This window comes from Phodopus roborovskii, unplaced genomic scaffold, assembly GCF_943737965.1.
Source record: "Phodopus roborovskii unplaced genomic scaffold, PHOROB, whole genome shotgun sequence".
Classification (NCBI taxonomy): Eukaryota; Metazoa; Chordata; class Mammalia; order Rodentia; family Cricetidae; genus Phodopus; species Phodopus roborovskii.
Window position 1 is genome coordinate 28,612,718 of NW_026126418.1, and position 27,905 is coordinate 28,640,622.

A 27,905-nucleotide genomic window follows, 5' to 3' on the forward strand; every position below is an offset into this window, starting at 1 on the left:
AGATCCATGTACTTGCCATTTATAAAGTGTCGTTTTGCATTCAGTCATAGTGAAGAAAAACCACTGTGGTGGGTAAATCTCCTGCATGTAGTGACTTCATGATTCCTGTTACACTGACCACCTCCATTCTCTGGGTGTATTTTTTTTTAATTTAAGAGGGCATGATATAAAGTGAATTGCACAGCAATGTGAGAACAACCATAAATGTTTTAAAAAGTTAGACACACAAAATATTTGTTCTTAGAGAAATTACTACATGGAGTTTTGAGGGAAGGCAAAGCCGATTGCTTGTCAGTCCTATACTTCCCGAATAACGAGCATCTCTGTCTCCAGGCTTTGTTGGAGGTGGTCAATGACCTCTTTGAAGAACAGACGGACCTGGAGAAGATTGTCAAGAAAATAATGCATCGGGCCCAAACTCTGTTGAAATGTGAACGCTGTTCGGTTTTACTTCTAGAAGACATTGAATCACCAGTAAGTTACCCTTTGCTTTCCGTGTGGAGTCAAAGACTGGGCAGAAGCAGTTAAGTTTATCAGCAATTAAACTTGCGAGCAGAGTGTTCTTCCAAGAGGGAAAGTTCTCATATACAGGAGGTTTTTTTTTTTTTTTTTTTTTTTTTTTTTTAGGTGTTTCCCTTTTCATCTTATCCTCACCCTGGAAAGTAAACCCTTTAAATGGACGGGAAGCTTAGAGCCGTGTTAGCTCTGTGTATCCAATAGAAGACAGAGCACAGGTGTGCAATGATGCCCCCCCATCACACAGCTACATTAGAGCAGAAGGCAAGCACAGCCTCCACACCCCCATGTCATTTACCCAACACAGGGCAGGCTCCTCTCCAGTGTGCATGGACCCCAGTAAGGGTAATGTCACTTAGCCCTCAGAGGACCAGAGCCTGGGCAGTCCTGGGAGCTTGCTTGGCTGGGCTGTGCTCTGCAGCAGGTGATCTCCCAGGGTGTACAGATTCCCTCCCTGCTGCCAAGCAGAGCAGCCCACACAGAGAAGAAAGTGCCTTGCCTCACCTCGGAGTCTTCTTGTGCTCCAAAGTGGAGAAATGCAGAGGCTCTGGCCTGGCTCATTTTGATGATTTGTGGCCAGATTCTGGGTTTGGTGCAGCCCTTGGGGCTGCTTGGGAGAAATCAATCAAAAAACAAAACAAAAACATTATATTGAAAATAATGGTTATCATCTAGCTAAGTAAGCGCTTCCATGCTAAATGCCTCAACTCCCAGCACAACTTAATACTCACTCCAAAGATCAAGAATTGTCTACCATTTAAGAGCTGTTTTAATACCTCAGAGAGCGGTGTTTGACTATACGGAACTCAGAAAAGGTACTACCTTCACTTTAAGGGTGTTTTCCTCAAAAAATGAGAACCTGAGGTTAAAATTGTAATGAGTATCATAAACTTTGCATAGGTTGTTTAGAATGTGTAGGTGCATATATGTGAAACCTGACAACATGAGTTTGGGTTCTGAGTGTTCACATAGAAACACAAACAAGTATGAATTAACCATAAAGCTTATTAAAGGGCAATAAAGAGGGACACTGAGTGAAATTTTGCCTGAAAAGCTATATAAATGCACTTGAAACAGATTAACTCCTTGGGGGGAAAAAGGCTAAACAAGAGGCAAAGCAAAGAGAGAAAGCTTTGTATAAAGGTGTTTTTAATATATATTTATTTTATATAACCAAGTCCATTTAAATGAAAACAAACATTTATAGACAATATTTGGGAATTTGGGTGTCGTTCTTTCCAAACTACTTCCTGCTGGTAAGGGGCTCTGTCATGTGGGATTCGAAGAAGATGCAGAAATCATGCTGTAGTCTCTAAGGCTGCTTTGTCCAGCTGTTTTGAATGTAGAATCACCTGGTACTCTGTTTCAGGAGGTCTGGCTTGATCAAACCACATTAGTTTGGAAGGAATCCACAGCTTTTCATTTTCTGTGAAAACAAAAATAGAAATCCTTTTCCCCAATAACTTGTCCTGGAACTTAAATTTTGGAGTCAAAGCATTTTTTTAAATTTATTATTTTACATGTCGATCCCAATTTCCTCTCCCTTCCTCCCTCTTTCCCTCCCTCCCTCCCTCACTTTTACCCTCTCTTCCCTCTCACCTGCACTCTAACAACCCTCCCCTCCCACCCCCCCACCCTAATTCCATATGTAGGGGAATACCATCCAGTTGGGGTCATGTAGATCTGACAGGTCATGTGAAGTAGGAACTAGGGCTTCTCTCCTGTCTCTAGATTAAGGCAGTTATCCCTCCATGGGGGATGTGTATGCAAGGACCTTTTGTGCACCAGGGATACATCCTGGCTCCATTGTCTCAGGTCCCTTAGACTGTTCAGTCCTTCTGGCTGAGACCCATATTCAGGGGGGCCTGAGTCAGTCCCATGCTGGCTTCCCAGCTATCAGTCTGGGGGCCCGTTAGCTCCTCCTTGTTCAGGTAAGCTGTCTCTGTGTTTCTGCCACCTGGCCTTGTCCTCTCCATCTGCATCTGGGTTGTACTTCGACTCAGTGTTTAAGTATGGGTGTTTGCTCCTGTTTCCAACAGACATTAGTTGAGGGCTCCATGGATAAGTTAGTTGTTGATCTCACTATCCAGGAAGGGCATTTATGGTAGCCTTTCCACGGAAAACCTAAATCAAACAAGCATCAACTATCAATGGTCCTTACTCACCCTCAACATCAATGGTCTTTACTCACCTATAAAAAGACACAGGCTAACATAATGGATACAAAGACAGAATCCATCCTTCTGCTGCATACAAGAAACACATCTAAGCTTCAAAGATAGACATTACCTCAGGGTAAAGGGTTGGGAAAAGATTTTCCAATCAAATGGAAATAAGAAGCAAGCAGGCGTAGCTATCCTAATATCTAACAAGTTAGACTTCAAACCAAAATTAATCAAAAGAGATGAAGATGGTCATTTCATATTCATCGCAGGAGAAATCCATCAACACAAAGTCTCAGTTCAGAACATCTATGCCTCTAATACAAAGTCACCCACATTCGTAAAAGAAACACTACTAAAACTCAAAGCTCATATAAAACCTCACACACTTATAGTGGGAGACTTCAATACACCACTCTCAACACTAGACAGGACCACAAAGAAACTCAACAAAGAAACAAAAGAATTAACAGAAGTTATGTCTCAACTGGGGTTAACAGACATCTATAGAACATTCCATCCAAAGACAAAAGAATATACCTTCTTTTCTGCTCTGCTTATCTAAAATCAACCACATACTAGGTGACATAACAAACCTCAACAGATACAAGAGAATAGTCTTATCAGACCAACGTGCTTTAAAATTGGAATTCAACAACAACACAAATAGCAGAAAACCAACAAACTCATGGAAACTGAACAATGTGCAATTGCACCACACCTGGGTCAAAGAAGAAATAAAGAAATTAAGGACTTTCTAATATTCAATGAGAATGAGGACACAACATACCCGAACTTATGGGACACCTTGAAAGCAGTGCTACAAGGGAAGTTCATTGTACTAAGTGCCCATATGAAGAAAACAGAGGATAGTCACATAAGATAATTAACAGCCCAACTGAAAGCCTTAGAACAGAGAGAAGTAAACTCACCCTGTAGGAGTAGATGCCAGGAAATAATCAACTTGTATAATGATGTTTGATGAAGCCCCCTCTCAGCCCTACCTAATCCTCTCACAGCCCAATTTCACAGGCGTCTTAGCAAAAAGTTTCAAGAAAGAATTATATCTCTCTCAGGAGGAAATGGTTAAATTCTGGGTTTTTAAGCTCCCAGATGGAGCTTAGAATTGTGTAGTTGTTATTCTAAGACATGAAAAGCAAAGAGGAGGTCAATATTTGGTCAGGAACGTGCTTCTCTTGAAAGACTAGAGCCAGAGTTTAATCTGTGAGACTCACACAAAAAGCCAGGGCTTCTTGCTTGCACTTATAAACTCAGCACTGGGGAGGCAGACAGCCGGATCCTAGGGTCACTGACCAGACAGCCTATCGACAAGCTCCAGGTCAGTGAGAAATCCTGTCTCAAAAAAAAAAAAAAAAAAAAAAAAAAAAAAAAGAATTAAAAAGTAGAAAACAGCATTTGATATTATCCTGTACTCCACATGCATGCACGCACACACGTATGCATACATCAATACCCACATACAAACAAACACTAAAACTCTTCATTTGGAAGATTCAGGGTTTTCTAATCTAAAGGCTAAATGAATCATAAGTAAATGCATAACTAAAAGCAAGAGATTAGAGAAGTAACAGATAAAGCTCTAGGATATCCCACTCTAGAGTCAGACTGTCAGAGAGCAGTATGCATGCTATAGTGGGTCCTCACACTGTCCCCATGCTCCTCAGTCTTCCTCGGGTTATCTCCTAGCTTAGATTGGCCCCAGGTTCAGTCTTCCTTGGGCTGCCCCATATTTAAGTCTCCATACATTAGTATTAGTGGAGGGGCAGCAGGGATGATGGCTAAAATTCCTCAGGTGTATAGTAAGGAAAGAGCAGAGGAGATGCTCGTATTAGTAGAAGCCAAGGGACAGTGAGTACCCTATAGGCTTTCTAAAGACTCTGAGAAGCACAAAAAACAAATGCAATTCCCCAATGCGTAGTAGATGCTAGCAGATGGAAGCCTAACACAGGAAAAAGGCTACTGGCCTGGCTGGAGGATGAGATGCTGCACCCCAGACTATGGGACTAGGAGGACTGTGCTGAGGTCAGCAGAGTGTCACACCCCTTAGCAAGGAAGAGATCTAGGGCAACCATTTCTCTCCAGAGCACCCAGGAAGTGGCAGGTCACATGCTAAAGTTTCCATATCTGAGGAGTGTGAGTCTGAAATTACTGAGAAAACCTGATGGGGTTGAATTTAACCCTGCCATTCTCTTTTGTTTTCTGTCAACATAAGCAGAACTGAGGCTCAAGGAGACACTTAGCTGAGTTATAGAAAACAATGTTAAGTTACTTTTTGTATTGTTGTATCTGTAGCCTTGGAGGTTTGTGATCAATATACAAGTTCCATTCCCTAGTTAATGATTCATCTTGTATTTGATTCACCTAGGCGACAAAGGAAACATTTATAGTCAGGGTTGGAGAATGATGGGTTAGTCTGTAGGTGCTGGCAATTTGGAAAAAATACAGCAGTTTTTTTTTTAAACTAGTTTAAGCCGGTTTTAATTTTATAAGAGACAGACTAATTCATCTCTTATACTAAAAAAGTGGAGGTTCACTTAAGCTCAATTCAGGAAGAAACTGATACATTGTTAAAATATGTCTAAGAAGCATTTGAGAAGACAGAATAAGATTTGGGGGTTTAAACCAAAATTTATTACACAAACTGTGGTCTGAGATTGTCTTTCCCATTGGACAGAAATCTCTTATATCTGTGTGAGAGAGGAAGCCACTTCACTAAAGCTGTGTACCTTCTGCAGTAGTAACCAGTGAGCGCAACTGAGCTTATATTCCCAATAAGGAGCTGGAGGATTTTTCTACAATACCTTAGGTTTTTCAAGTGTCTCTGGTACAGTTCTACAACTCTGCCACTATGGCAGACAGTAAGTTAGAATGTTCATGGCTGTGTGCCAATAAAACTTGATTTATAAAATCAATGGCAAATTCAGACTTGGATTGAACATGATACATTTCTGTTTTAGACAGTCCATCCAATTATTTAAAAAATAGCATAAATAAAGAGTATAGGATGTCTGCAAAGACGCCATATAAAGAATATGAAAACCAAAGGCTAGTCACAGAGGACATCCCAGAAACACTGACAAAACGTTTTCATGAGATGGAATTAAAGATAACATAATCTCTCTGGAAAACTAAGTGTCCAAAAAGAGCTACAGAGAAGCAAGAAATATATGTGAAAGGAGAGTGAGAGTGAATGGGGGAGGAGGGGAAGGAAGGAGGAGGGGAAGGAAGGAGGAGGGAAGAGGAGGAAGAAGGGGAGAGGGGAAGAGGGGGGAGGAGAAGACAGACGACCACTTCATTGGTAGAGCTTGAAAGAAGAAAACGTGTAATCATACAGAAATGGCTATTACATTTTTAGAAAGCAAGAAAGAAAATAAAAGACAGCTCCAAATGCTTTAAGGAGCATGAAGAACAAAATTGAAAATGAAATGGAAGAAAGTGAATTATAAAAAAAAGAGGGAATGATAAGAATGGAATCATAATGAAAGTTCAAAATAAGGATAATTCAGTGTCTCTGGGGGGGAACAAGACAAATGGAACAGGAAAAGCTTTCAGAATTATAACTCTAGGACATTTTATTGGAATAAAGTCAAAGCTAGATTTACAGATTGAAAGAGCACCATATTCAGAAGTCAGTACTCACTTCTCAGCACTGAAATACATTTGATGCTAATGGAATGTGGAGATAGAAAAACAAGTCTTTGGGCATTGGGCATCTAGGCAAAAACTCATAGCACTCTGGAAAAAAAAATCTTCATTCTGATGTTAGACTTCTTAGTCTTGTACCCCTGTGATAAAAAGCAATGGAACAATATCTAACCAAAACTGGGGATGGAGGGGCAGGGATATGGCCCTGCAATTTAAAATCTAGGCAAATTCATATTCAATTATTTAATCACAGGTGGTAGATGCTTTCAAATATGCAAGGAAGAGTGTAGAAAGTATAGTTCCAAGAGCCTGGAATACGTGGGCAGCTGAAATCTAGCTATGCAATGGATGAATGATACCAGGATAAGTAAGTCCAGCATTTAGGGCTGAGAGCCTTTAAATGTGCAACCAAGGCTAAACACTAATGCCTATACTTACGAGAACAAATGTATACCTCGTATTATCAGCTGTGGCAACAGTGCTGGTCCCTGTACCTGGGAGATATGGCAAGAGGCAATGGGCTGGCTGGATAAGCAGAAGCATACTGTACTAGGGCATTGTGTCCTTTCTGTGCTTTGAGTGTGAAATGTCTCACATGCTTGAACACTCGGTCCTCTGCTAGTGGCAGTGTTTGGGAAGGTGGAGGAACCTTCAGGAAGTACAGCCTTCCTGGAGGAAGTTGGTTCCTGGAAGCAGGTCTTTATAGTTCTGCCCACTTACTGTTCACCTTTTGCTTCCTAGCTGTGCATACAATGCAAACTGTTGGCTTCATCCTCTCCTGCTGCCATGCCTTCTCTGCTTGCAACCAGGCCTTCCCCACCATGATGGACAATGTACCCTCAAACTTAAAGCTCAAACAAATGTTTTCCCTTATGGTGATGCTTCTTGTCAGGTATTTTGTTAGTACAGTTCTTTTTCTACTACATGGTATTAAGCCTAGAATTTGTCTGGGGAGATATGATACCATGTCATCTTTCAAATATGTTCCCTGCAAATCAGTTCTGAAAAATGATCTGGGTAAAGTGAGGCCAGTGCCTCACAGTCTTGGTATCTACAAGACTGAACACCCCAGGCTCATACGAAGATAGCTGCCCAATAGGGACCCCTGGTTTTGTGTGTTACTTGTGATTTTAATGTGTCATGTAAATCAGTATCCTTTTTTATTTACACTAAAAACAATCTTATACATCAATCCCAGTTCCCTCTCCCACCCATCCTCCCATGCCCCCTATCGACCACCATCCCATCCCTCTTCTGCTCCATAAAAAAGGTGAGGCCTTCCATTCGGGATCATCAAAGCCTGTCACAGCATGTGTCTAGGCTGAGTGAGTATCCCCCTATGGGGAATGGGCTCCCAGTGTACATTTGTACACTAGGAACAAATGCTGTTCCACTACCAAAGACCCTAACTAACACCCACGTTCAGGGGGCCTGGTTTTATCCTATGCTGGTTTTCAAGCTGTCAGTCTCAGGTCCATGAGCTCTGCCTTGTTCAGGTCATCTGTTTCTGTGGGTTTCTCCAGTCTGGTCTTGACCCCTTTGCTCATCACTCCTCCTTGCTCTCTACAACTGGATTCCAGGAATTCAGCTCCGTGTTTAGCTGTGGGTGTCTGCTTCTGCTTCCATCAGGTACTAGATGAAGGCTCTAGGATGCCATTTAAAGTAGTCATCAATCTCATTATCAGGGAAAGGCATTTAAGGTAGCCTCTCCACTATTGCTTAGACTCTTAGTTGGGGTCATCCTTGTAGATCTCTGGGCATTTCCCTAGTGCCAGATTTCTCTTTAAACCTATAATGGCTCTCACTATTAAGGTATCTCTTTTCTTGCTCTACTCTATTCTTCCCTGGCTCAATCTTCCTGGTCTCTCATGACTTCCTCCCCCCTCCTCTTCTCTCCTTTTTCTGCTCTCTTCCCCACCCCATACCCACCCAGTGCTCGAAACTTACTTGTCCCTTTCCCCTTCTCAGGGAGACCATGTATGTCTCTCTTAGGGTCCTCCTTGTTTCCTAGCTTCTCTGGAGGTGTGGATTATAGGCTGGTAATCCTTTGCTCTATGTCTAATATCCATGTTTGTCTTTTTGTGACTAGGTTACCTCACTCAGGATAGTTTCTTCTAGTTCCATCCATTTGCCTGCAAATTCCAAGATTCCATTGATTTTTCCACTGAGTAATGTTCCAACTTGTAATGAACCACATTTTCTTTATCTTTTCTTCAGTTGAGAAGCATCTAGGTTGCTTCCAGGTTCTAGCTATTACAAATAATGCTGCTATGAGAATAGTTGAACAGATGTCTCTGTTGCATAGATGTGCATCTTTTGGGTATATGCCTAAGAGTGGAATTGCTGGATCTGTGGTAGACTGATTCCCATTTTCCTGAGGAACTGCCATACTGATTTCCAAAGTGGCTCTGAGTTTGTGCTCCCACCAGCAATGGAGTGTTCCCTTTTCTCCAACATCCTCTCTAGCATAAACTGTCATTAGTGTTTCCGATTTTAGCCATTCTGGCAGGAGTCAGAGTTGCCTTGATTTGCATTTCCCTGGTGGCTAAGGATGTTGAGCACTTTCTTAAATGTCTTTCAGCCATTTTGGATTCCTCTATTGAAAATTCTCTATTCAGTTCTGAACCCCACTTTTTAATAGGGCTATTTGGTGTTTTGGTAACTAGCTTCTTGAGTTCTTTATATATTTTGGAGATCAGCCCTCTGTCAGATGTGGGCTTGGTGAAGATCTTTTCCCACTCTGTGGGCTGCCATTTTGTCTTGTTGACTTGTTCTGCCTTACAGAAACTTCTCAGTTTCAGGAGATCTCATTTACTAAGTGTCCATCTCAGTGTCTATGCTACTGGTGTTATGTTCAGGAAGCTGTCTCCTGTATCAATTTGTTCAAGGGTACCTCCCACTTTCTCTTCTAAGAGGCTCAGTGTGGCTGGAATTATGTTGAGGTCTTTGGTCCTTAAGTTTTGTGCATGGTGATAGATATGGATCTATCTGCAGTCTTCTACATGCCAGCATCCAGTTATGCCAGAACCATTTGTTGAAGATGCTTTTTTCCCCCATTGTTTAATTTCAGCTGCTTTGCCAAAAATGAGGTGTTCGTAGGTATGTGGGTTAATATCAGGGTTTTCAATTTGATTCCATTGGTCTACCTGTCTATTTTTGGGCCAATACCAAGCTGTTTTCAGGACTATAGCTCTATAACAGAGCTTGAAATCAGGGATGGCGATGCCTATGGAAGTTCCTTTATTGTACAGGGTTGTTTTGGCTATCCTGGGTCTTTTGTTTTTTTTCCATATAAAGTTGAGTATTTCTTTCGGGGTCTTCTTTCAAGGTCTGTGAAGAATTGTGCTGGGATTTTGATGGGGATTGCATTGAATCTATAGATTGCTTTTGGCAAGATTGCCATTTTTACTATGTTGAACCTACCTATTCAAGAGTATAGGAGATCTTTCCATTTTCTGGTATCTTCTTTAATTTCTTTCTTTAAAGATTCAAATATCTTGCAATACAGGTCTTTCACTTGTTTGGTTAGCATTACTTCAAGATTATATTGTTTGTGGCTATTGTAAATGGTGATGTTCCACTGATTTCTTTCTCAGCCCATTTATTGTCTGTATATAGTAAGACTACTGATTTTTTTTAAAGTTAATCTTGTATCCTGCTACTTTGCTGAAGGTGTTTATCAGCTGTAGGAGTTCCCTGATAGAGCCCCCCCCAATTTGTATCCCCTTGATCTCCCTTTGTTGCCGTATTGCTCTAGCTAGAACTTTAAGTACAATATTGAAGAGACATGAAGAGAGTAGACAGCCTTGTTTTGTTCCTGATTTTAGAGGAATCGGGTTGAGGTTCTCTCCATTTAGTTTGATGTTGGCTGTTGGTTTGTGTATATTGTTTTTATTATGTTTAGGTATATTCCTGTTATCCCTGATCCTTGAAGAGTCAAGACCTTTATCATGAAAGGGTGTTGGATTTTTTCAAAGGCTTTTTCAGCATCTAGTAAGATGATCATGTGATTTTTCTTTTTCAGTTTGTTTATATGGTGCATTACATTGATGGATTTTCATATAGTAAACCATCCCTGCATCCATCTGATGAAGCCTACTTGATCAAGGTGGAAGATATATTTTTCAGATGTGTTCTTGGATTCGATTTGCTAGTATTTTATTGAGTATTTTTGCATCAACGTTCATGAGGAAGATTGGTCTGTAGTTCTCTTTCTTAGTTGTGTCTTTGTGGCTTGGGTACCAGAATAGCCTCGTAGAAAGAGTTTGGCAATGACCCTTCTGTTTCTATTGTGTGAAACACTTTGAGGAGTATTGGTATTAATTCTTTGAATTTCTGGTAGAATTCTGCACTGAAACCATCTGGCCCTGAGCTGGTTTTTGTTTTTGTTTTTGGTTTTGTTTTGGAGACTTTAGATGACTGCTTCTTCTATTTCATTAGAGGTTATAGGTAAATTTAAATTGCTTGTCTGTTCTTGATTTAATTTTGGTAAGTAATATCTATCCAGAAAATTGTCCATTTCCTTTAGATGTTTGAATTATGTGGAATACAGGCTTTCAAAGTATGACCTGAAGATCCTCTGGATTTCTTCCATGTCTATTGTTCTACACCCCTTTTCATTTCTGATTTTGTTAATTTGCATGTTCTCTCTCTGCCTTTTGGTTAGTTTGGATAAAGATTTGTCTATCTAGTTGATTTTCTCAAAGAAACAAGTCTTCGTTATATTGATTCTTTGTATTATTTTCCTAGTTTCTACTTTATTGGTTTCAGCCCTCAAATTGATTATTCCTGGCATCTACTCCTCCCAGGTGAGTTTGCTTCTTTTTGTTCTAGAGCTTTAAGTCGTGCTGTTAATTCTCTAGTGTAACTATTCTCCAGTTTCTTTATGTGGGCATGTAGTGCTATGAGCTTTCCTCTTAGCACTGCTTTCAAAGTGTCCCATAAGTTTGGGTATGTTGTGTATTTATTTTCATTGAATTCTAGGAAGTCTTTAATTTATTTCTCTATTTCTTCTTTGACCCAGGTATGGTGCAATTGTGCATTGTGCAATTTCCATGAGTTTGTAGGGTTTCTACAGTTTGTGTTGTTGAATTCTAACTTCAAAGCATAGTGATCTGATAAGATACAGAGGGTTATTCCAATTTTCTTTTTTGTATCTGTTGTGGTTTACTATATTGCTGAGTACATGGTTAATTTTAAAAAAGGTTCCATGTGACACAGATAAGAAGGTATATTCTTTTGTGTTTGAATGGAATGTTCTATGGATGTCTGTTAAACCCAATTGTGACATAACTTGTTAGTTCTTTTGTTTCTTTGTTGAGTTTCTGTCTGGTGGTCCTGTTTAGTGGTGAGAGTGGTGTGTTGAAGTCTCTCACTATGAGTATGTGAGGTTTTATGTGTGATTTGAGTCTTAGTAATGTTTCTTTTACAAATGTGAGTGCCTTTGCATTTGGGGCATAGATGTTCACAATCGAGACTTCATTTTGATGGGTTTCTTCTGTGATGAATAAGAAATGACCTTTTTTGTCTCTTTTGATTGATTTTAGTTTGAAGTCTAATTTGTCAGATATTAGGTTTGCTGCCCCAGCTTGTTTCTTGGGTCTATTTGATTGGAAAATCTTTTCCCAACTCTTGACTCTGAGGTAATACCTGTCATTGAAGTTGAGATATATTTCTCGTATGCAACAGAAGGATGGATTCTGTCTTCATATTCTGTTAGCCTATGTCTTTTTGTAGGTGAGTTAAGACCATTAGTATTGAGGGATATTAATGACCATTGATTGTTAATTCTTGTTTGTTTTGAATTTGTTGTTCTTAGTGGTACTGTGTGTGGACCCCCCCTTTTTTTTCTTTTGTCTTTTGGTAAAGTGGGATTATCTATTGACTATGTTTTTGTGAGTGTAATTAACATCATTGGGTTGGAGTTTTCCTTCCAGAACTTTCTGCATGGATGGATTAGTGGATATGTATTGTTTAAATCTGGCTTTATCATGGGACATCTTGGTTTCTCCATCTATAGTGTATTGTGGTTTAATAAGGATCAGGATAAACAATTAGGCTGAACAGATGTTTATTCAGGGAGAACTAACTTACAACCTAGACAGATGAACACCAGTAGGTTCCACCGGATGCTCTCCTCTCTGCATCAAGCCAGCCAGAGAACATTCCTGGCTCCTCCTCTGACCTAGTTCCACCAGTCACTTTCACCCCTGGCTCCACCCCCCAATGGGCATTCCCCTTTTAGTCTAAAGAAAAGATTTAGGCTTGATACAAAACTATATACAAAACAGTGAATAACAAGTATGTACTATCAGCTGAAGCTGAAAAGGAATTAGAATGGGTAGAAAGAGGATACTAGAAGCACATGTGGACCATATGGATCCAAAACTAGACTGTATTCTGGTTATTTTGCCATCTAGAGATATCCTTCAGGGATTTTGATGCAGAGAGAAGATATCATATTAGAATGGATATTTCTACCACATAAACAGAATAAAAAACTAAAAACATATATAGAAAAGATCTCTGACTTGATTATAAAAGATAAATTAAGACTTTGTAAACTAACAGGAAGGGACCCAGCAGAAATTATAGTACCTTTAACTAACGAGGAAATTTCCTTCTTATGGAAAGATAATTAATATTGGCAAAGAGCATGCAGTAATTTTTGGGAATGATTAGCAACAATTATCCCAAAAGTAAAAGAATCAAATTCATAAAGAAAATGATTTGGATCCTTCCATGCATTGTAATAAAAACACCTATCTCTGGAGTTCATACATTCTACACTGACACAAACAAATCAGGAAAATATAAATATAAATCAGGAAAAATAAGTAAAGTGGTTCAAAGCCTTACAATTCTGTACAAAAGGCAGAATTGTATGCCATTTTCGTGGTACTTATGGATTTTACAGAACCCCTCACTATAGTTACTGACTCTCAATACACAGAGAGAGTTGTCTTATACATTGAGATTTCAGAATTTATTCCTGACGATACAGAATTAACTTCATTGTTTATACAGCTACAAGATACGATCAGAGAAAGAGGACTCATCATATATACATACATACATACATACATACATACATATATATATATATATCTCACATATCAGATCCCATATAGATTTGCCAGGTCCTCTAGCACAAGGCAATAATGAAATTGATCGGTTATTTATAGGAAGTGTGCTAGAAGCCCCAGAGTTTCATAAGAAACACCACATGAAGAGCAAAGGTTTAAAAAAAAGGATTTTTCTATCACTTGGCAACAAGCCAAGGAAATAGTAAAGAAATGTCCTACTTGCTCATTCTATAACCAAACTCATTTACCACCAGGCAATAACCCTAAAGATATAAATAGGAATGAAATATGGCAAATGGATGTGTTTCATTTTGCAGAATTTGGAAAATTAAAATATGAACATCACACTATAGTTACATTTTCAGGGTTTCAATGGGCCACTGCTCTGAGCTCTGAAAAGTCTGATTCTGTTATCACACACCTATTAGAGGTAATGGCCACTATGGGCATACCTGCACAAATAAAAACTGACAATGCTCCAGCATATGTCTCCAGCAAATTGAAACAGTTTTTTTGAATATTATAACATAAAGCACATAACTGGTATACCACACAATCCTACAGGACAAGCAGTAGTTGAGAGATCCAATTGTACTTTAAAAGAAATGCTCCATAAACAGGCAGGAGGAACCAAGACACCCAAACACAGATTACATAATGCTTTATTAACATTAAACTTTCTTAATGCTGATGAAAAAGGGAAAAACAGCTGCAGAAATACTGGACAATAGAAAAAACTTATGATCTAAATCAGCCAGTGTACTTCAAGGATGTATTGACCTCAGAATGGAAACAAGGATATGTGTTACGTTGGGGTAGGGGTTTCACATTTGTATCTACAGGAGAAGAAATATTATGGATACCATCTAAGTTAATCAAGATCCGAGTTGAATAAGAGAAACATATTTACAGAATGACATCTCCCATCAATATGATTGAAAGCTTTGCTGGGTATAGTAGTCTGGGCTGGCATCCGTGATCTCTTAGTGTTGGTAGAATATCTATCTGGGACCTTCTGGCTTTCAGAGTTTCCATGGAGAAATCAGGTGTAATTCTGATAGGTTTGCCTTTTATGTTACTTGGCTGTTTTTCTTTGCTGCTCATAGTTTTCTTTATTCTGTATGTTTGGTGATTTGATTATTTTGTGGTAAGGGGACTTTTTTTTGTAGCTCATTCTATTTGGTGTTCTGTAAGCTTCTTGTACTTTCATTGGCATGCCTTGCTTTAGGTTAGGAAAGTTTTCTTCTGTGATTTTGTTGGATATGTTTCTGCACCTTTGAGGTGGGTTTCTTCACTTTCATCTATACCTATTATTCTTAGGTTTGTCCCATATTTTATGGATATTTTATGTTAGGGATTTGTCGGACTTAAGATTTTTTTTTTGTCAATGAATCTATTTCTCCTAGTGTACCTTCAATGCCTGAGATTCTCTCTTCCATCTCTTGTACTCTGTTGGTTATGTTTGCATCTGTAGTTCCTAATTATTTACTCAGCTTTTATATTTCCATCATTCTCTCAGACTGTTTTTTGTTTGTTTGTTTTTTATTGTCTCTATTTTAGCTTTCAAGCCTTGAACTGTTTGAATTGTTTCCTTCACTTATTTGGTTGTTTTTTTTCTTGGCTTTCCTTGTTTTCTTTAAGAGATTTATTTCTTGCATTTTTTTTTTTTTTTTGGTTTGTCTTTTTCCTCCATTTCTTGAAATTTTTTGTTTGCTTTTTCTTCCGTTTCTTTAAGGGATTTTCTCATTTCCTCTTTCAGGATCTTCATAAAGTTGTTTTAAGGATCATTCTCTTCTGCTTCATCTGTGTTGGGATGGTGTGGAATCCCTAGACTCTGGTGGTATCATGTTGATCTTTCTGTTGTTGAATGTGTACTTTTTGTTTGTTTGTTTGTTTTAGAGAACTCTACTCAGCAAACAATCCTCCAAGGAGTACACATTCTTTTTCTTCCTCTAGATATGTGTATACAGACATCCTAGAAATATTCAACATTGCCTGTTGCCTCTCTATTTCTACTTATATTTAAACTAAAGTTCATAAAGAAATATCTGAAGGACTGTTTCAAAAAAAAAAACTGTCTTCAGTAACCTCAGCAATGGAGGGTGAGAGGTACTACTCCCCACTACACAAGACTAAGTATATTTATGCTGATTTTTCTCTGTTTCCTAATAACTGCAGTCTTCAGAGTCCAAATACTGATAAGGTGAGTCAGAAATCCACAGACTCATCACTTCCCATGCCCAAACTCTGGCAGTTTCCCAGCCTCACAAAGAATGCAGTCCAGGAGTAAGTAATGCAAATTATTACTGGCAGGAGAGACTGAACCTGATATGAAGAGGCTGGGAATTACACAGCAGCATCCAAACATTGAAAGGTGGGGGAGGAACCAGCTGTGGAGAAATCTGTCTCCATCTGTCACTTTCTGCTAGGTCCAACGGAACAGAAAAGTGGATCTGATTCACAGCAAGCCATGCCATGTGAAATAAAGGACTTCATGGATCTCTGTATCATAGACTCCTCTCTGCTGACACCAAATCACAGCAAAGCAGATGGCTGGCCCAGCAGCTGCAGCCCAGACTTCAGAATAAGTCGTTTGTAAGGTTATCATCACCAGACACAGAGACAAGCTGAGGCAGGATAGTTATGTGGTAACTCTTCAGGGCTCTTTTTGGTCTCATTGTGTATGCTGGCAAGAGAAACACCTGTTTCCATGGCCATGTCCTTCGACATCTTCAGGAAGTTCGACTGCATATCCTTTATGAACTAATTCTAGTCCAATATCAAGTTTCTTCCCATTCTTGGTATCATATAAATAGATTTTTGGCCAAGTTGAGATTCCAGTCTGGACATAGCTAGAGATCTTGGCCACCAATGGCTTCCAGTCAGCACAGTGAGTGAGTCTTTCAAACTCATCCAGAGCTTCTTCTTCCCACTGTTCACCTTAGGGGGCAATCCATGCTAGACTGCATTTTATTGCTTGAAAAGGAAGACTCAAGAAGTCATCCCTGAGAGCCCTGAGATCCTTCAGCAGGCAGTTCCATTATCTCCAAAGTCAACAAAATAGAGGTTCAAATTCCCATTTTCTAGGGTACCAAGAATTTGAGCTCGGTACCAGGAGCCAATTGCTGCTACAATGTCTCCTACATGCACAGTCAAGTCTTCAGGCAGACTATTTTCTTAGTGCTGGCACATCTCAATAAGTTTATCAGATTGGAGGCTGCGGAAGCCAATGGTTTGGATCCAGAGGTGGTTAGGGTGTTCAGAAGCAGAAACGTAAACTTCTAGGTACTCATTTGCATGGAAACTGAAGTCAGGACTGGAACTTCAAACATGGAAGTCTCTGGACTGCTCTGGGCACCAGAATTCTCAAGGCTGTCATCATTAGGTGTCTCCTAGGAACCTTCTTTTGGTCCTGCAGCAACCATATCACCACCACCTTTGTGGAGAGTAACCTCTAGAGGTAAAGCTGGCCCCATGCTAGAACTGGCATACTTCCATAAAGCTGCTCTGCCAGCTCTACCTGGCTCCATCACATCCTCTCTTCTCAAACTGATTGGCTGCTTTCATGGAACTCTGGTTTCTGCCGAATAGGCAATTTTTTTTTTGAAGTTCTTCATCGTCTGACACTTTCTTCAATATCAGATGCTTAGCTGCTGCCACTTCCTTCTGAGTTCCTGTGATTTTTGTAAGTCTTGACAGTAGTAACGTTCCCTCTCAATTGTTTATCACATGTAATTTTGGCTCCAGAAACCTTATAGATAGAACGAATCGTCTTGCCATCTCTCCCTATGATTCTGCCCCACAGATCGCTGGGGGACTAAGAGTTGCTCAAACACCAGGGTGTTCTCTGTCAGGATCTGATGAGTTGCTGCTTTGGCCTTGCATACCTGAACAGGAAAACCACTGATGAGCAGCACTAGCTCAACTACATCCTGCGTCAATCCCAGCGCCTGTCTGTTTCCACAGCTGTTTCATATTGGCTCCTTGTCGACCAATGATAAGCTTCACAGCTTCCCAGGGAACTCGCATCTCTACCTCAATATCACCTTCCCCAACAAATGTCAGTCGCTCTTCTCTGCTTTCCCTATGTCGGCGGTATAGAATGTAGGCAATTGCTGCACTTGCTGGGATTCCAAGGCCCAGGGCTACTTTTTGAATAGAAGACAGGCTTGTCCATGAAGTTTGTTCAGTGGCCATTTTCTGCTATATTTTCTCGCCCAGAGTCCCGCGACTTTGTGTTGCTCTTCACCTGCGTCTGCCCCATCGCAATCGCCGTGACCGTGTTCTTATACTGCCGGCTTTTCACCCCGTTATCTAGTGGATGCCGGTGGGGTCTCTCCCGTTCTTGGTGGGTACCGGTCCAAGGTTCTCTTCTGGTGGGTGCAAGCAGGTCCAATACTCTGATGGCTCTCCTCCGAGACTCCCAGCAGGGCAAGTGGAGGGCAGGCCTGAAACAGGCCCACACTCACCTTCTCCCATGGGGGGGGGATGTGGGACTATCACGGGACATTGGCAGACTCTAGACAGCCTGGTCCACCAGGACAGGTTCACTCATGCGCAATCCCCAGGCCTCAGGAAACTCTGAACAGGACAAGCCCAGTATCCCTTTCTGATTTGTGCTTTATGGTTTTGTTATAAAATCTTTGCTTTCCGTTTACACATACACATCACACCACACACACACAACTGTTTATGATTAATTTTTATGTCTATCTGTTATTGATTGATTTCAAGTTTGAATCTTACTAGATAGCCCAAGCCCTGTCTTGTGGGGAGGGATGTACTCATTATTACTATTATTATTATTATTATTATTATTATTATTATTATTATTATTTTACATTCCAATCCCAGTTTCCCCTCCTTCCAGTTCCCCTCTCCCTCCACTAACTCCTCCTCCCATCTGCTCCTCAGAGAGCCTAAGGCCTCCCCTAGGAAGTCTACTAAGTCTATACCAATATTTTGTTGAGGCAGGACAAGGCACCTTCCCACCCCCACACCCCATGTCTAGGCTGGGCAAGGTATCTCTCCATATAGAACGGGCTCCACTAAGTCAGTTTGTACATTAGTGTTAGATCTTGGACCCACTGCCAGTGACCTCATATATCCCAGTCACACCATTGTCACCTATGTTAAGGGAGTCCAGTTTGGTCCTATGTAGGTTCCCCATTTGTCAGACTTCAGTCAGTGATCTCTTATTAGCTCGGGTCAGCTGATTCTGTGGGTTTCCCCATCATGGTCTTGACTCCTTTATTCATATTTTTGTTCCTTCTCTGGGGTTAATTGATCCTCCCGTCTTAACCTCCCCCATAGAATTGATTTTCTTTTTTTCTTTCTTTCTTTTTCCTTTTTTCTTTCCTTTTGTGGTAAGTGTAAAGTTAGAGTTCTCTCTCCCTCTCCTTCTCTGTGTGTGAACATGTGTGTATAAAATCTTGTCTTGGAACTATTTCTCCCTACTTTATAGGTTCATCTGTATTGTAGCAACTACCTTACAATGCCTGGCACTGTTCCTGAACTTGTTGCATTTTTCTTTGGGGCTGTTTGTCTATCTCTACAACAAGAATACAGTCTTGATTTCTACAATTTTATAGCCGTTTGGTATTGGATAGGGTTGTTCACTTCACTGTATCCCAGGAGAGGAAGAGGAAACTCCTCTTTACACACTTACCCTATGTCACAGAGGAAAGTCTCCCATAAAAGCAGCTTTAGAGTCTGCAGTCATGGTCTTTGGGCATTCAGGTGTAAACTGGATAAGTTTACTGAGTACCAAAAATAGAAATGATGAATGTCTTTCTGGATCATCTCATGCCAGAATTAACATCTCACTGCCTTTTGCTTCTCTTGTGTTTCAGTTTGGTTGATTTTAAGTGATTTTGTCAATGGCTCTTTCTATTAGAAAACAAAGCAAAACCCTTAGCTGGACACTGCTGTCAACATCAGGAAACATTTGTCTTTTGAAGTGAATAGTGGACTTAATGATATTCCATCCCGGGAACTGTCTAAGTGATTCCTGTCTCTTCTCTTAGCTCCTTCCAGCTCATGCACTTACTATTATCTCTGTGTCTTTCAGAGCTTGGGCAAGGGAAATGAGTGTAGAAATTGCAGTCTGAGGTCCTCGGGCACCATCTCAGATTTGCCATTTCCCATTCTCTCTGTTCTGACCGTCCTGACGTCTGGCAGCTAGTTCCTCGTCCAGCATGCTAGCGGGTACTTCTTGGCTAAGCCTTGGACTGCAGGCTGCTTTCAGGAGCTCGTTTCCTAAATGAAACAGAGCAGCCATTCATGCTGGATTTCTAACATGAGTCCTAACTTTTTGGCCTTTGTGTACATTCAGTGCAGCCAATGGCTGGGTGACATTCCCATGTCCTACTTCTGAGGGGAAGTGGTGGGTGATGAGTGTGGTCCAATTGTTCTGAACCTGCCTGTGATTCCCACTCCTTCTTGAGGCTTCCATTTCCATCTTCTTTCTATTCCTCTTTCTCTCTTTAATTTTCCTTCTATGAGGAAGCCAACTTAAGTTATGTTTTATTTTTCTTCCAAGTGTTTTTCAGAGTACAAAACAAGAGATTTTTTAAATTCTCTGATAATCACATAAGTGAACATTTTCCATATACATGCACACATATTCAATCCCTACTATCAATAAACCACACTATATATTTATATGTTCTTTTTTATTAGGAATCAAATATGCATTCTTTTGAGCTACAAGCCACCTTACCTCACTTTGTCAATAAGTACCTATTTATATATTAACTCAGTTCACACACTGGTCATTACTGCTGGCCATCTCTGCCATATCCTGCCTCAAGTTTCTCTAGAATTTTCTACAGCATTTAGTAAAATCATCATGTTGTAGCTCATGTTGCAAACCACAGAGCAGTTTCTGGGCTTTTCCCCACCTTCTATATTCCTACTTCACTATGTTCTGTTGTGCTGCTGTGTCTGTATTCAGACATCATTTCTAGTTCTTCCTGATGCTTCTTTTGCTGTCTTTACTAATCTCTCACAAGAGACTGTCTCCTGATTCCTGCCTTTGCTTGTAAAGTAGGGATTCTATTTAACCAATTAATAATATGGCTCCTACTTATCTTTCTGATCATGCACCTGCTTTTCCTAAGTGTCATTTAACTTTTGCAGTTGTCTGTTGCCTAGACAATAATGTTCACGCACTCAACTTTCAAGGCTTACCACTTCTGTTTCCGGGTTAACTTTTGGTTTTCCTCTCCGGTGCCAGCCTTGTTCTAGCTGTTTCTTTTATGTCTACTCACCTCCCTGAGACCATGCAGTCTGTGTCTATGTTTGAATCTCTATTTGTGCATATAGGGCTTCTGCAGGGCAAGAGTTCATTAGACAATGAAGGAGGTGACTGTTCGCTATTGCAACAGGGAGGATGCTCATCAATGAGGAGCATATCAAAGAAAAGAAAATGTACTAGAGTTTTAGAGAACTGTGGGCTCAAAGGGATAAGCTGTGTTATATAAGGAGAGCATCATGGGAGGCATGAGGTGAGGGGCTGCTGTTATTTCAGAACACAGACAGGCAGGCAGGTCTTCTGAGCAGAGCCATTTCTGGAACATTGATGGGGATTTCTTTATCAGTACTATTTTGGGCTTAGGACTTGGATAAAATTTAACATTGTCCACACTGACCTTTGCAGTCCGGCTTCCAAACCATCTATTGTTTGGTTTACTTTCTGTCTACACAGCATAGTACTTGGGCTGTTTTGTCCTCTGGTTTCCAGTTGAGTCTTACAAACTGGGAGATCAGCACAAAGCTTATGAAACAGGGGTGTTACTGTCCCCTTATGACTCGGTTACAGGGGTGGCTGGGTTCCTCTACAGTCCTTCCCTATAATTTCAGGTTCTCTAGGAAACCCGCCCTGCCACTTCCTTTTTCCCATTCTCCTGGTGGTGTCTCATGTTCAGGAGCATGGACTGCTTTCAGAGTTGCAGTCACTGGGTACTTTCCCATTCTTTATTGTTTATTTTTACAGGACACACTCCCAGAATTAGTCTCTTCATTGGAATCCATTTCATTAAAGTCCTTTGACTTACTCAGTATTCTCTGACTGCCAGATTAGAGTGCTCTAATGCCTTTGCTGGAAAACGTCCTCTCTGCCTGACTTAGAGCAGTCCACTCACTTGCTAGGACTTAGTTCCCGTGATGATGTGATCACTGTCCCACACGCTTGGGTAGCCTCTGAGCATCTATCAAGACAGAATTGTGCATCTGTACATTGCTTCCTGATCTGTACTGTGCTATATTGTGAGTTACTCAAGGACAGGGCGTTAATATCCCTTCATATTTCCTGAATCCATCACATGCCTGGAGAACTAAGTATTTGATAAATGCTGATTGAGTAAATGAATAAAATGCTAATTGACATAAGGGAAGAATTTTAGAAGAGAGGGCAGTGGGTGATCATTTAAGGCAGTCTTTGGCCTTTTTTGAGCAACCCTCTTATAAAAAAAACAAAGATGAAAATAAAATTTAAATTGACGATTACTTAGTACTAATTTTCTTTTGGGCAGCAGCAATATCTACTTGAGTATATTTTTGGTTGTGAGAGTTGTTTTTAAGTGAAAAGAACAGAGAGGAATCAGACTAACTACTCCTTGATAAATATCCAAATTAAAAAGACTTCTCTCTGTGGAGCTTCCCCAAAGAACAAGCAGGGGGTAGCTTGTTTACTTCACTTGGCACCTACACTTTCCCCAGGGTGAAGTCACCAGGCTGATCAGTAGCAAGAAGAACTGAAAACCCACTTTCACTGATCTAGAAGCCACTCCTGCTTCTTCCCTTAGAAAACTCTTTATTCATGTACATGAGTCTATGCGTCCTTCATCTATGTCCACAATAAAATCAGAATGGAGTTTGTGCAGCAAATTTTATGAAATAAATAAAACTAAGATTCAGAATTGGCTAAAATCATGAATACAATGTAAATTCCGTTCTCTTTACCTTATAATTTCTTTTGTTGCTTTTTTGGCTATGATTTCTGCAGCTGTGGGTATTTGATCACAAACAAGTATCTATTAGAATGGATCTCAGTGTCTCTCCCCTTCTCTTCCTCCTCCTCTCAATTCTGTTTCTAGGATCTGTCTTTGTTGCCCAGGCTGGTCCAGATCTTCAGCCTTAGTCTCCTTTGTGCTGGGATCACAGGTGGGTGTCATCATCTATGACCAGCTAGACTCATTATACTTTGTGTAGGTTCATTTTAAAGCATAAAGACATGAATTTGTTATTAGAGGCGCTTATGAAAGTGAAAGAAGGCACTGTTATTGTCCCAAGATGGAACGCTTAATTAAAGAATGATTGTTCTGTGACAACCAGGACATTTGTGTGTCTCCAAGTGTATTCCCTGCTGCTCACCTTGATACCTAAAATTTCTATCATTATAATGTTACTTTAGAAGATTATAACTCCAGGAATTCCCCTTCTGAATTATAGATCAATCACATCTATTTATCATTAATAATTTATCATTAGCCCTTAATCATTGACCTGGTCCACAGAAGGATCTAGACCAAAATTGGCAAATTTATTTTTTGTAAAGGCTTACCCAGTAAATGGTTGGAACTTGGTGGCCAATACAGTATCATTTGTAACGTTTCATTTTCTACTGTTATAGTAGAAAATGAACACAGCTCAGTTTTGCCTACACCTGTTCTAAGTAGTAGGAGACAAACAGATGAGGTTACATTCCAGAATCATGCTGCTACTTCTCAATCAATTGTTCATCATTGAAAGTACACAAAGGTCCATGTAAAAATTATATTTCCCAGCCACTTGCTGAGGTCAATTTAGCTGTGATTTTTAACTCCAGATTGTCCATAAGTGTCAGACTGTATAAGGAGATTCTATTAATAGCCCTAGGTTCCTGAATATGTGGCTTTGAGCTTAGAATTGTGACAGTAGTGGAGTCTTGAATGCACCAGAAACCTTCAAAGTCAGACTGCCTGGTTCCAAGGCAACTTCATTATGGGCCCTGGGCTGATGCTACAATGCCTCCCTGACCTTGTCTGGCTTCTAGTCTCACTACTGTACCTATTTATTACTCTCTTGATGAAACTCTGGCCTGAAGATCTTTTATTCTTATATCGTCTGCCACTAGTTGTAGGATATTAAGTATTCCTCTTTCTTACTATTCCCGGTTCCTAGCCCTACCCCTACATAATTCTCTTCTACACAACCTAGTGGTCCATACAGGGATTTCACCAAGTACTTCACTTATGAGAAAATTTTATCCACATTTTTTTTTCATATATACATTTTTTTTCAAGTTTAAATACTTCATCTTCTTTCTAATCATTCTCTATTCAATACCAAAAGCACTTAAAGTTTTTGAGAGGCACAGATGGTACCATATGTGTATAGTCTCAGTTTAAGGGGCTAAAGCAGGTGGATTGAGAGACTGAAGACAGACTGGGCTACAGAGTAAAACTCTTTCTCAAAACAACAGTGATAACACATAAACACACGCATCTATGATTTAAAAATGTAAGTGAACAAATATTGTGAGTGTTGTTCTATATATGTAATGGCATGAGATGATTTCCAAGGACAATGGAAAAAGAGAAACAAAAGCAAATCAACAAATTCAAATCTGAAGTATGCTGCATAATGGTAAAACAGCACCAAGCGCTTTGCCTTGAGCTTCTAAAGAGCCTAAGTAAAGAGGAAAAATTATAGATTTAATAATTCCCTCCATCTAGTGGAAGGAATCACATTTGGCCATCAAAAAATATTCTGATCCTGGGCTTTAAAATTTAAATTATTTTATTGAGAAAGGAGGAGGAGGGAGGAAGGGAGAAAGAGGTGGGAGATGAACATGAATGTAACAATTGGCCCATGAGATTGTGCATGTACATTCTACACTCATGCATAATGTATGCAATATGCATGTAGAGGCCTGGGGACAATGTTAGCTTTTATACCTCAAATGTCACCCACCTCGCTTTCAGAGACAGGGTCAGGGTCTCTCGTTGACCTGGTACTCGACAAGCAGGCTAAGCTGGCTATCCAGGGGGCTGTAGAGAACCTGCTTGCCTCTGTCTCCACAGCCCTGCATTACTAGCATGTGTCACCTCACACAATATTTTTATTACATACTCTGCTGAATCAAACACAGGTCTTTTTGTTTGTGTGGCAAGCACTTTGCTACTGAACTATGACCCCAGCCTTAAATTCTTTATTTATAAATATTACATATGTTTGTTTTTTAGACAGAGTTTCTCCACGAAGCTTTGGAGCCTGTCCTGGAACTTGCTCTGTAGACTAGGCTGGCCTTGAACTCACAGAGATCCGCCTGCCTCTGCCTCTTGAATGATGGGACTAAAAAGTGCACGCCACCACCAACCTTCTTAAAAACAACTTATATATTTGTATTTTATGTACATTGGTGTTTTACCTGTGTGAAGGTGTCAGATTCCCTGGAACAGTAGTTATAGACAGTTGTGAGCTGCCATGTGGGTGCTGGAAATTGAATCCAACTCCTCTGGAAGAGCAGCCAGTACTCTTAACCCCTGAGTCATCTCTCCAGCCCCTCTTTTTTCTTTCTTTTTAGACAGACAAATTCTCTCTATTATGCAGCTTTGGCTGTCCTAGAATGCACTATGTAGATCAGGCTGACCTTGAACTCACAGACATCTGCCTGCCTCTGTCTCCTGAGGGCTGGGATTAAAGGTATGTGCCTCCATACCTGGCCCATTATCTTTTTTTTTATCACGGCTTCATGGCTTAGTTTACTGTAGGGTACATGAACTTGGGAGATGAGTATTAATGGTTTTCTCTTTATTTATGAAACATGTATTTATAACAGCAAACAATTGAAATAAAGCAAAGTATTTTGAACCTGCTCCATGTTTATTTTGCTTTAATTTATAGGGTCTGATGTAGTTATGGCTGGTCTCAGACTCCCTAAATGACTTCAGACTCTAGGACCAGCTTGAACTTACCCCCTCCTCCATTCTCAAGTGCTGGGATTACAGGCATGTGCCCATGTCCAGTATATTCAAAGCTAGAGACCCAATCTAGGACTTGATGTTAGGCAAGTTGTCTACCAACCAAACTACATCTCCATCCCTTATGTTTGGTCTTATTTTTTTTCCAGCAAAGTTTTTGGTTTTTTGTTTGCTTGTTTGTTGCTGGGGGTTGTCTGTTTGTTTTTATTTTAGTAGTTTTAAATACTCATCATGTACATTTTAAGAATAAAACACTCTGAAGTTCTATCAAGAGGTGTTTGTATGTCTACTACTATTGGTGATTCTAAACCTGTGCATGTAAAGCTTAAAATTTCCCACTCTATGTTATAAAATGCTTCCAGATGGAAAATAAATTTTAAAGGGTCTTTATTCTCTTGACATTTCTTAGGATTGATTTCTTGAAGTGTAAAACCAGAAGTGCAGTTATTTTCTCCTATGGAACATTTGTTTGAGGAGTCAAGGAAAATCAAGCCCCCCACAGTAAGCTCCAGGAACCTGGTGACATTCATCTTTGTTGTTTTTGCACATGTAGTTCTATAGCTTCAATGCCTGTCACACTGTTTGACACATGCAGATACTCAGTGCACATTTATTGTGTCAGAGGACAATTGTCAAAAAGTTAGAAATATGACATAGAGAGATGGCTCAGTGCTTAAGAGTATGTATGCTTCTTGCAGAGGACCTGAGTTTGGCTCCCAGAACACACATCAAGCTTCTTACAGCTATCTGTAACTTCAGCTCTTTGTAATTCGATGCTTCTGGCCTCCTTGGGCACCTGTACTCTCATGTACATGCCTATACACACACACACACACACACACACACACACACACACACACACACACACGAAAAAAAATAAATAGTTTTAAAAGATAAAAACCTAACTTTGCAAAAAAATGTAAAGTAAGCATGTAGAAAAAATTATTGAATTCATTAATGAAGCAACAGAAGGTTGATGAAACTAGTTCCAAAGCAGAGACTATGCTGGTTTTTATGTCAACATGACACAAGTTAGGGTCATCTGCGAAGAGGAAGCCTCAATTGAGAAAAGCCTCTATCAGATTGTCCTTGGGCAGGTGGTCCTGGGGTATGTAAGAAAGCAGACTGAGAAGACAAGAAGAGCAAGTCAGTTGGTGTGACCTCTGCCTCAGTTCCTGCCTCTAAGTTTCTGCCTTGAATGCCTGCCCTGATTTCCCTCATTGATGGAGTGTGACTTGAGTCATAAACTGGAATAAAGCTTTTCATCTCCTTGACTTTGGGGTACGGTATTTTATCACAGCAATCGAACCCTTAAGACAGGCATTGAAAAAATGCTGGCCCAGATGGCTGAATTACACAGATTTTTTTTTTTTTTTAATGATAGTGTCATCCAGGACAATGTAGTTGAAAGCTCTGGGCTTTTATTTTCTTTTGCACAGCAATCATATGCTTTTCTTCTAGCATGAAATCCATTTACAAATGTCTCATTGGTAATAAAATGGCAGAATTAAGCCTAGACTTGCTGTACTTTGGGCAAAATAATGGAAAGAAATTACAAATAATAAAATACCAAGATTGCAAGCCCAGGTACCAAACAGATCTTGGTAAAGTGGTATTGGCAATGTGTTACATAAGAAGACAAGCACAAGACGTGGATTAGACCTTTCTTCTTTTATCTGGGCACCCCACCACTTAAAATGGCTCTTTAATCCTCAATTAAAGTAATGATCATTACAGAGATGAAAGCTGCTATTGCATTGTGTTAAACTGTGGGATGCTTTAATTGACCTGGATTTACTGTCTCTCTGTATGACGCAGGTGGTGAAGTTCACCAAATCCTTTGAACTGATGTCCCCAAAGTGCAGCGCTGATGCTGAGAACAGGTAAGGCTCATGGTCTCCTGCTTGTCTATTGATTTTTGGTCCTTGGTGTTAGCTGTGTTTGATAATTCTTTGAGGAGGAAGTTGCTCTTTCTCTGTATCATCAAGTCCAGCCATTTATCACTCATTTGAACATCGGACTTAAATAAAACCTATTGCTGATCAGAGTGTGTATAGGATACATCTCCATTGCAATGTGTTTTTAAGACAAAGTTTTAGAGCAAGAACATCTGGTGGTGCTAGCCTCTTAGCCTGGCTGCTTGGAAGCCTGAGTCAGAAAAACCCCAAGTTCAAGGCACACCATGTCTGTGAAGTAAGACCAAGGCCAGCTTGGGAAGCTTCGTGGGATCTTGTCTCATAACAAACATTGAGAAGAGGGCTGAGGGTTTAGCTCAGTAGCAGAGAACATGCTGGAGTGTGCATGAAGTCTCTGGGTTCACTAAAATTTAATACTTGTGATGTGGTTATAATCTTGCCTGCTCTCTCCTGAACTTTATAATAGTTGAGACTTAAAAATGAGCTGTTCTCAGAATTGCTTTTGCAAGCAGTGTTGAATAGCAGTAGTGGTAGTCAGTTTTCTTCAGCCACTGGTGTGTGTGTGTGTGTGTGTGTGTGTGTGTGTGTGTGTGT

General features: G+C 40.1%; 1 protein-coding gene and 1 pseudogene across 1 annotated transcript in view; one reads left to right on the top strand and one right to left on the bottom strand.

Moving 5' to 3' along the window:
* Pde11a (phosphodiesterase 11A) overlaps positions 1 to 27,905 on the top strand; it is a 347,781-nt gene that overhangs the window by 123,917 nt on the left and 195,959 nt on the right. Inside the window, exons 4-5 of the mRNA XM_051184429.1 lie at positions 334 to 474; positions 27,214 to 27,278. Of these exons, the coding sequence (XP_051040386.1) occupies positions 334 to 474; positions 27,214 to 27,278 (206 nt within the window). The remainder of the gene's footprint in view (positions 1 to 333; positions 475 to 27,213; positions 27,279 to 27,905) is intronic.
* LOC127222384 (tudor and KH domain-containing protein-like) lies at positions 16,009 to 17,626 on the bottom strand (annotated as a pseudogene).